General features: G+C 37.7%; 2 protein-coding genes across 2 annotated transcripts; one reads left to right on the top strand and one right to left on the bottom strand.

Moving 5' to 3' along the window:
• The first annotated feature begins 1,442 nt into the window (after positions 1 to 1,442).
• On the top strand, positions 1,443 to 4,566 carry c5h17orf67 (chromosome 5 C17orf67 homolog). Its single transcript, XM_007234401.4, has 4 exons — positions 1,443 to 1,548; positions 2,600 to 2,688; positions 3,165 to 3,300; positions 4,318 to 4,566. Exons 1-3 carry the CDS (start codon positions 1,497 to 1,499, stop codon positions 3,279 to 3,281), a joined length of 258 nt encoding a protein of 85 aa, XP_007234463.1. The 5' UTR covers positions 1,443 to 1,496; the 3' UTR covers positions 3,282 to 3,300; positions 4,318 to 4,566.
• Positions 4,567 to 5,846: 1,280 nt separating this feature from the next.
• On the bottom strand, positions 5,847 to 8,950 carry cbx8b (chromobox homolog 8b). The gene is made up of 5 exons (XM_007234402.4): positions 8,594 to 8,950; positions 8,387 to 8,430; positions 7,961 to 8,026; positions 7,719 to 7,785; positions 5,847 to 7,364 (listed from the first exon to the last, which is right to left on the bottom strand). Exons 1-5 carry the CDS (start codon positions 8,660 to 8,662, stop codon positions 6,489 to 6,491), a joined length of 1,122 nt encoding a protein of 373 aa, XP_007234464.1. The 5' UTR covers positions 8,663 to 8,950; the 3' UTR covers positions 5,847 to 6,488.
• Positions 8,951 to 9,895: the final 945 nt, after the last annotated feature.

A 9,895-nucleotide genomic window follows, 5' to 3' on the forward strand; every position in this document is an offset into this window, starting at 1 on the left:
TAACTGCAAAGGATAATAAAATAACCAAGTATATTTAAAAATATATATTTGCTATATATTTTTTCTCTTTTGAATTTGTAACATATAATTTTTGCTTTTGATTCCTAACATTTTGATTGCGGATTTTATTTTTTTGTGTAAAACTTTTGGCACAAAATTCACTCCATACAGGGCTGACCCTGCTTTGCTCTGGCCCTCTCCCCTCCCCACTGCTCCCACTGCAGCTCCTAGCCCCGCCCACTACTCATGATGACCACTGAACCAATCACCTTGCACCAGCTAAAAAGCTATCTCAACAGAAATGAGTGAATTAAAATGAATGAGCACAAATAAACTTTTGTACAAATAAAAATTTAATGGCTGTGATGCCCATTGGTAAAGGATCTGTACACTGTACACCAAGTAAATAATTAACAATCCTAACTTTGAAGCAAAAAAATGTTTTAATAAATTACAGACTTGCAATAAAACAAACAGACATGAAGGGAAATATACTTGAAAACTGACCCATAGTGTAGATAGAAAGATAGACAGATTACAGACCGGCATGCAGACAGGTTGATGGACAGACAGCTTAATAAAAAGGTTTGTAACAAGGTTTGTACACTGCTCATTGGGCCTTGATGGGACCCATGTGATACTAAAATGGGCTATAATGATGGGCCCCTTTTGGAAAGCTCAACTGGGTCCCAGTAACCCAATAACCCACAAATCCATTCAGTGTGAACTCATTCATGAATGTTTTGACCCAATTTAATAAGCTTTTCGCAACACATTATTACAATTACAATTATTACAGTGATGAAATAACGTTTGTTTAATTCGTTTTTACAAGTTCCGACAACGCAAGACCGACCTGAGTGTACTGATTGAGGTTTATTAGGTGATATTAGGTTTACAATATAATATAATATAATATTTAGTTTGCAATATTTCCCATATTGTCTCCATACTCCATACAGGCTGAATAAAAGCTTAAGCTGTCCTTTCTATAGAGGTACAATATAACAACAACAATAGAATTACATTCATTTTAGAAATGAAAAAAGTCTTATAAATATAAAGAAGAGTTTAAAGAAGACCCAGAGTATTCGGGTAATGACCATGGTTAAGCCTCCACACGAAAATACGGCCAGGTGCGCCACCTGGTGGACACAAGTAATCAGAGCACGTATCAGCGCGTCTACATTCAGATGTGGCTTTTAAAATCCCATTAAAAGCGGAGTAAATCTGATAATTGATCTCGGAGCAAGACACATATTCATGCGTATTGATTCATTTTACTAATTATAAAATAAACATAAGTTAGCATTTTAATAATACCTAAACGAATAATCCATGTACATAAAGTGACCGCAACGGTACAAATTTTTAAATAAATAAATAAGCAAAAACATGAAGGTGTCGTGTTGCTCGTGACGTGGCTGGATATTTCTGCCCCCTCTGGCAGTCCGGAGTGAACTTTCCACAGAACTGAGCTGAAAGCTGGAGCCAAAATGAAGCTGCTGCCCTTTCTCTTCTGCCTGGTACTGCTGACCTTCTGCACAGGTATGACATTTTCTCCATCCAACGCAATTCAGTAACATTATATCACAGTCTGCGTCTCTTGTGCAATGTGCAATAATATATATATATATATAAATGTAAAATAAAACACAAAAAAATGAAAATATTCAAATACGTACACAAAAAATATATCTATAGAACATTTAAATATGTATTCAAAAAAGACTGTGTTGGATTTTTAACAAAAATATTCTACATTATGTAAGATTGACGCATTAACCTGTGCACCCCTTTTTTGACTAACGTATTGTTGAGATTCTATTTGAACAAGCCTTTTACAAAAAAAAAAAAGAGAGAGAGACTATTTTGCATCTTTCGGACACAAATTAATTGTTTTTTTTTTCCCTATATGTATAAGATTATAGACGAGTAAACCATACAATATAAATGCTGTCAGCTATTTTGCATAAACCACATTTTATGTTTAAATTATAATTTGGTAGCTACAACCAGTATTTATGCAGAAGCGACTACAGGTACATCAAGATCTCGGTGCTCTTAGTAACGGGTGCACAAACTTTTGCACACGGTGTTTAAAGAACATCAACACCTCTTAAAACATTTGACTCTTTTTAAAGATTGTAGAAATTGTAAATTAGTGTTTATAATCTAGCTCATAGCCAGCTGGTCATATCTTGAAAAAACATACCCAAAACCCGTTAACTAGATGGTCTTGAGCTGGATTTTTTTAGCAGGGAATAAATGGGCTTGTATAATCATAAATACGTGTGTGTGTGTGTGTGTGTGTGTGTCCGAGAGTGAAAGTGTGTGCCACGTCGGTGTGTTTGCTTGTGCAGAGCTGAACTGGGCTTAAGGCCCCTCAGCTGCGGGGTCACGAGCGGAAAACACACACTCCCCAGAGAGAGAGCGCGTGAATGGGCACTTTGTATTCACGGGTGGTGGGAAACACACACACACATACAGAGATAGATAGAGAGAGAGAGCGAGAGGAGGAGTTGGAATTGTACAGTTAACAGTTTATTCATATTTATTTATAGCATTTAATAAAACACATCCTTCCTCTCTGTGTTAGAAGCCAATCCGGTCATCAAAGAGAACCTCGCCAAGCAGCTCCTCCGCAGCAAGAGGCAGAAACCAGGCTACCCTGATGAGCCCATGAGGGTAAACACACACACGTCTGTACAATACACTAGAAATGTTTGTTTACATTCAGAAATCTAATAATAAAAGTTTACTTAAGCGCTCAAGCTGAGAAAGGCAAGAAGACGATTAGGCGGTTTGTGTTACTGTACCTTTAAGACTGGTAGGCCTAAATGCGAATAAACTCTGTTGTGGGCGGGGCTCAATTGATATAGGCTGAAAAGGCGTGGATATGTAAATTAATCTGTTCCTTTGAAATCACAAAAAAAAACATTTAACATGCGCTTAGAAGATGTGGTGACAGGTGGTTAATTCAGGGGTAAGTGAGGGAGAAATTATGAATAAATTGGCTACAATCATCATGATTATATACTGCAGTGTAAAATCTATAATTATAGAGAACATTCCCCAGTTTATTTCCCTTAAAAAAAATAAAGTGTTTCCAAAGTGTTTTTGCTGTTTAGTGTTTACTCTCTCTCTCTCTCTCTTTCTGACAGGAGCACATGCTGTATTTGCAGCGTTTGGAACAGAGGGCTCGTGAGACCAATCTGGAAAACTGGTTGAACCCTCACTGCTACCCGCGCTGTGACCGTAATTATGGTTACCCCGTCTGAACACCCGGCACAGCACACTGTAGGTTTATACAGTGATTAGTTAATACACTGTCAGGAAAAATGATATCATAATTGTATATGAAGAAATTTCATTTTTGTTGCATGAAAGATATCCTTGGCCTTAAAGATATGAAAAATATATTTAAAAAGTGTTTTAACGTTTCAAACATTCAGTGCAAACGATAGATATAAATTTATAAAAAGATAATTAAACAAAATATATAGTATATCATAAAAATAAAATGTATCAAGATTCTAACGAAATACTAACGTGCAGAATTTTTTAATGCTCGCATTTAAACTGCAAATAAATTGTAAAATGAAAAAAATATCCTTGAATCACAGTAAATAATACTTATTTCAAGAGAAAATACTGCTAATATCATGATATCACTATATACGGTGTTCACTGAAGTACATAGATTAGTATTTTAAAATTCTGGCAGTGAATAAACATTCTTTCAAAGGCTTTGAATGCTTGGAGCACTATAAAGTTGAAGCAATGTTGAAACCACTTAAAATCGATTTAAAAAAAATCAACGTTGTTCAAATGTATTACAGATAGAAAAACAGAGGGTTCCAACCCAGTGCCCATTTTTATCTAACAGTGTACATAGCAGCAATTATAACAATCTGACTGAACTCTAGAACTAAATTAGACTTCAAAAATAAACTCCGACATTCTAGAACTCTGTTCCTGCTGAGTCCAGTCTCACAATCAGGGTCAGTCTGAGACACGCTGATGAAGCATGATTTATCACTGCAGTGTGTGATAAACATTGCTATACATAATAATCTCTGTGAATAAGAAACTGGATCAGTGTGTTCATTTTAAAAGTGACATTATTTCCAAACTGAATGAATTACGTGAGATTGTGTATTTGTCACGTGTTCCGTGTTTTTTTATTTTGCTATTTAATTTTGTGAAGCAGGATACCTGGCAATGTGCTATAAACCCAGTCCTCAAATATTACGTTGTTTTAATATATGTAAGGTTTCCATACTCGCTCATTAATGTTTATTATTTCATCATCAGGATCCACCACCTGACGACAACGAGATGGCACGCGGAAGAAGTGACTGGGAAAGGAGGAAAAATATTATCAAGAAAAATAAACAGCAGTTTACTGCAGATTAATCAAAATTGTAATAACGTACTTCCCGTATATTACAGAGTATAACCGTGTAAGCGTATACAAAGTTGTATAACAGTGTCATAGCATAAATGTTTCATAGGCCAGTAAAAAACTGTAATGTAGTTCTGCTAATAAATGGCTGTATTAAATATGTGTGTGGCGGTTTTAATGCTGTATAAAGTGCTAGCTTGCACGATCAGATCAACGATCTGACAATAATTCTCTTATGTCGTTACATAATCGATACATATTTATGCTATAGCATAGCATCACTTACTAAAACCTAAATGTATTTCGAAAAATAAAATTACAATAAATAAGTAAAAAAAATTAAAAGTGAATTAATTAGAAGCTATTTTAAAGCTATAGGCAATAAATAAAAAAATCGAAAACTGACTATTAAACATTTTTAAAAATAAATGTCAGCATCAGTCCTTATATATTTGGGCGAAAAGTACTCAGAATATATGTAAATAATTTTTATATTATTGTTTCTTTTGTCATATTTTTTCCATTCTCGCTTTTAATCTGTATACTATATATAAATAAATAAATAGAAACTGTCTCAGTTTATTTTTATTATCTTTTAAAAATAAGGGACCTGTCGGTATAATGACAAACATACTTGTGCGTGGTGTATTATATGAAATTATTTATTTGGGAAATAAATATTTTAGTAATGAATACATTCAGACATTGATAAAAGAGAAAAATGTAAACCCTTATAACTCCTTTAAAACTTTTAATTAAGATTAAAATCCCCACCAGCATTTAGTATTTAATAATTAGTATTGGGTTATCATATAACCTAATAATCTACAGACATCATTTTTATTATAATTATTATATATTATTATTATATAACAAAAAGTCTATTTTTCTTTAAGGCAAATTCAAGTGTAGTCATTATGGTAAGGCCTAAAGGGGCAGTACTAAATTGTTCATCATTACAAAAATATTCTTCACAGCCATTACTATATTTGTAAAACCTTTGTAGAATATTTGTAGAACCTGTCTGAAAGGTCTGCACTATACAGACAAAATTGTAGCTTATACCGCTTTTATTATTTTGGTTGAGGTCTTTAACAAATATACTAGTGACATGCTTAGTCAAAGATGCATTTTTGGATATTTTTTTAAATTTGCTGAAAGTCATGATGTTCACAGATCTACAATACAGCATTAAGCAATTAGAGACTCATTATGGCAGAAAGAACTTACCGAAGCCATATTTCGTAAACTCCTTGTGTAAGTTACCATGTGATAAATGATAATTATTGATAATATTGATAAACATGTAAAAGATCAGTGTATGTGTTCTTAGTCCTCTATAACTAAAATATAAAATGTGTACTTTTTTCAACATTTTTAAAAAACATCTATGGAAAATATCTTCAACACCAATGAACTGTAATAATTAGAGACACGCTGGAAACACACAAGTAGCTTAGCTTATATTTAGTATACCATTTTTGATAAAAATTTAGTCTATTTTACACAAAGTGGCTCTAGGAGCCAAACATACACATGTGAACACAAGTGTTAGCTTACAGCTCACGTTTCTATAGTGCATGCAAATCTCTGTCCATCAGCTTAGTTCATCCACACCTTTACCATCACATTTAAATACATGTTTCAGTGTCTAACACAGAAAGTGGAATAAACTTTTCTCAATTTTTTATACAATCTACAGAACATTTCGGTAATAAAAGATTTATGGAGATAAAAGAAATGCATATATATATGCAATGTTTTTTTTTTACATATATATATTATGTACCTAATATATTAGGCATGTGTGAAACTGTCAGAACAAAACCTTGTATGGTAACTGAAAGGACAATACATAACTGTACATAGTCGATTCATGTTTGCAGACCATTTCTGTTGGTCCCTTCAGCATGAAAAGAGCAGCTGGTGTTTAAAAATATCATGGAAAAATGGCATACCAAGGTTTTGGTCCAACACTGATTATTTATATATATATATATATATATATATATATATATATATATATAAAAAAACTAAAACACCACTTTATATGATGTTTTAATTTTAGTTACTAATAGAGTCATCTTTTGTCTTTAAAGAACCCTTCATCTGTGCTGCTCTCTTTGATGGTCACAGTCAAAAAGTTTGTTGTTACATCCGTGACAACAACCTTCTCTACATTGCTGAAGCAGGGGTTCCACACATCTTCATTGTCATCCTCCTCATCCTCCTCCACTTCCTCCTCAGGCTCCCCAAGTATCCGTGCCACAGGGATTTTTGCCACGAGGGAGGGTTTCTGCTGTGGCAGCTTTGGAGGGTCCAAGACCTCGAACGCTCTGTGATGGCTGAGGTGTTTAAGGTGCTTTAGATGCTTGCGATGCAAATGGCTCGAATGGCTCAGGTGCTCTCTAGTCCTGTTGTCCTGCAAGCCTACGGACATCCTGCTGGAGTGAAGGCCCCAATCCAGCGATGGAACAATCCTGTGTGGTTTATAGGGGTTAGCTGGAGAAGCTTGATTTCTGTGAGGCAATTTAATGGCCCTCAAATCAGAACATCTGTCCTCACTGTCCTCATCATCCTCCCCCAGCTCGAGTCGTGCCATTTTGGATGGTATGCCGGACATTGACTCCTCTGCACTCATCTTCGCCTGGTCTGAGTGCAGGCTGCTTGGATAGCCATCTTTAAAGCGTAGTTTGGGCTTGCGGCCTCTCTTTTTTGGCGTCGGGATGAAACCATCCCTTGGCAAGGGATGATCTCGAGGTGGTTCTGGGGGTGGGAGCCTGACACTCTCGCCTCTGTTAACTGTGCTAGGAGGGAATATAGTCGGGACAACAGCCCTCAGGCCCTCTCTGGCTCTTGGAGTGGCCAGAGGCTCTGGGCTAGGGTAGGAGACACGGATGCTTCGGGAAGATTCACCTCGGAACTCGTAGGATCTGGCTTTGGCTTTGGCCTGGGCCTGTGAAAGAACACAACCAGAGAATTAAGAATGAATTAGCACCGTTGTATAGTTACACTGACAAAAATGTGCATTTATTACAGCTAAAAAAAAAACACACCAATCTATCAACTTATGAAAGATGAAAGAAATGGAAGAAATCCTGCTGTAGATGCTTTGTAGATATACTTATGAATTCTATATGTATCTATATATTTATTACATTTGTCATAAACCTGACCTAAATGTCCACTGTATTAAAAATGTATTAAGCTTCACCAGATCATTTGTTAGCTAGTTAGGTATTTGGGCCAAATGTTTAATTTGGCCATTCTTCAACGTGACTGATTACATAAACTCCCTACAGCTACCAACCTTTAGCAGAAAAGTCTTGAGTTTGGGTCCTCTTTTCTTGGGTCCAAACAGCTCCCTCTCACGCTCCCTGCAAAGGCAGCGATACCCACTTGAGACCAAATGAAGCTGTGCGCCAACGTGGGGCACAAGCAAGGCTGCAATGGCATGCATGAGGGGAGTAAAGAGGAGGAGGGCAGGGTAATGGGGCAAATAATTCTGCTTCACAGCATGCAACCACACACACACGCACACACACACAATACCTCTCTTCGAAGGCTGCGAAGAGCCGAGAATCCAGGATGTTCTCTTCGGGCTCCCATGTGCTGTACCTGCATGAGGGCAGAACAGAAACAGTTGACAGCAGTCGGTCTGATTTCACGTCGAGCAAATCAAGGCACTGGGGGCAGCTAGCATGGAGGAAGGTGGAGGAGGAGCAAAAGGCATGCTAAAGCGCTGCAGATCCCCCAGCCTTCTGCAGACCCCAGCTTTCTGCAGACCCCCAGCGCGTGATTTTGTTTAGCTCCCATTGCCCCCCCCAAGCGCGTACACCTAATGCTGGGAGAGGAGGTGGATTTGACAGCCATTGTTGGCGCTGTTAAAGTGGAGCTAAGGCGGCTAGCCGCTTCGGCTCGGCTCGGTTTGGCTCGGCTTGGCTCGGCTCGCCTAGTCTGCCATTTGTAGCTACTCACTTGGGCGACCAGCCCTTCCATTTCACCAGATACTCCATCCGACCCTGCGCAGCGTCACACACACACAAACACACACCACACAGACACAGACACAGACAGAATGCTCGGGTTAGCGCGAGCTGCTTCTGTTTGCAGTATCATACAAGAGAAACGTCAAACTGAATATAAACGGCATGTTGACGTTACGCTTTCTGACACGTAACCTACCCGTCGTATTCGCCGCTTGATGATCGATTCGGCCGCGAAGACCCTCTCGCCGACGGCAGACAGCTCCATGTTCCCGTCTCTCCCTCCCTCTCTATCTATCCGACCGTTAGCTCGGCGAGAGGCTAGCAGCGAACTGGTCGAGTCCGCCTAGCTTTCTCTCTCTCTCTTTCTTTCTCTCTCTCCCTCTCTCGCTTTTGCTCAGCCGCCCCTTTCTCTCCTGTCAGCTGAGTCCGCCTACATCTCTCTCTCTCTCTCTCTCTCTCTCTCTCTCTCTCTCAATCTCAATCTCTTTTTCTCTACACTTTACCTGGTCGAGTCCGCCTCTCTCTCTCTCTCTCTCTCTCTCTCTCTCTCTCGCTTCAGAATTCCAGGCAGCCCATAATAGTACCGCGCCGACGTCACCGCGTTCTCCTGCGCGTTGCTGTGTAACCGCTGGCGGCGGACCCGCTCCGTAGCCGCTTATTGGTTCTGCTGTTGCTACGCGCCCTCTGGTTGCTTAGCGAACGGGAGAAATGCTAATTTCTGCATACAGATAAAGTAGTTAACATCGCGATAAAACAACAGCCCAGTTGGTCTATGGGTGAATCTGGTAACATAATTTTGTTTTTTTAAACATTTATTACACAAACGGTGAGATAATTTCATGTATACTCATAATAGACAATAATGTAATGGAATAATGTAAAAAGTGGATTCCCAGGTGGGGTCTCTTCAACACGTCTCAACTTAAAAAATACCAATGATGTAGTTTTAAACATAGTGTAATGTTTACAGTAAAACAGGGCTAACACAGAATTGTATAAAATATTTCAGATTTTAATAGTGCAGAAATCCAGGTCAATCCAAAGGGATTCACTCACTTTTTCAAACTTCACTGTTCTGTGTTCTCTAGACCTCTCTACCGATGGCATATGGCCATTCTGACTGAAAATTGAAACATGTCGAATTGATTAATGTAAATTATGTTATTGGGTGAAGTTATGAAGTCTGACTTTTAAGTTGTAGAAAAAAAATCAAAATTAAAACTATTAATTTGGGACATAAATGTTATCCTTCATATAAATCGTCGTTGTAACGGAAAATCTTATTATATGTTTGTATAATAGACATATAGCTTTACATTGACTTCTATTTAACGTTGTATTTCCTTGTTTTAACACAGTCCTATTTAATACAGTGCGATGTGAATAAAATAAAAATATTTTTTATTGACTGCTATTGAAATGCATAAGCTTTTTTGTCCCCCTGTGAAGTTGCCATTTAAATATTTTTTTTAAGTGACAGTTACGTTACGCTGCAGAT

The sequence above is a fragment of the Astyanax mexicanus genome, chromosome 5, assembly GCF_023375975.1.
Source record: "Astyanax mexicanus isolate ESR-SI-001 chromosome 5, AstMex3_surface, whole genome shotgun sequence".
NCBI lineage: Eukaryota > Metazoa > Chordata > Actinopteri > Characiformes > Acestrorhamphidae > Astyanax > Astyanax mexicanus.

Bases quoted from the DNA above. Each gene is read 5' to 3' on its own strand.
- c5h17orf67 (XM_007234401.4), top strand. From the start codon at position 1,497: ATGAAGCTGCTGCCCTTTCTCTTCTGCCTGGTACTGCTGACCTTCTGC. The intron at 1,549-2,599 runs GTATGACATTTT...TCTCTGTGTTAG, and splicing joins ACTGCTGACCTTCTGCACAG to AAGCCAATCCGGTCATCAAA. The intron at 2,689-3,164 runs GTAAACACACAC...TCTTTCTGACAG, and splicing joins ACCCTGATGAGCCCATGAGG to GAGCACATGCTGTATTTGCA.
- cbx8b (XM_007234402.4), bottom strand. From the start codon at position 8,662: ATGGAGCTGTCTGCCGTCGGCGAGAGGGTCTTCGCGGCCGAATCGATC. The intron at 8,431-8,593 runs GTAGGTTACGTG...GACGCTGCGCAG, and splicing joins TCAAGCGGCGAATACGACGG to GGTCGGATGGAGTATCTGGT. The intron at 7,365-7,718 runs GTTGGTAGCTGT...GTTCTTTCACAG, and splicing joins TCAAGACTTTTCTGCTAAAG to GCCCAGGCCAAAGCCAAAGC.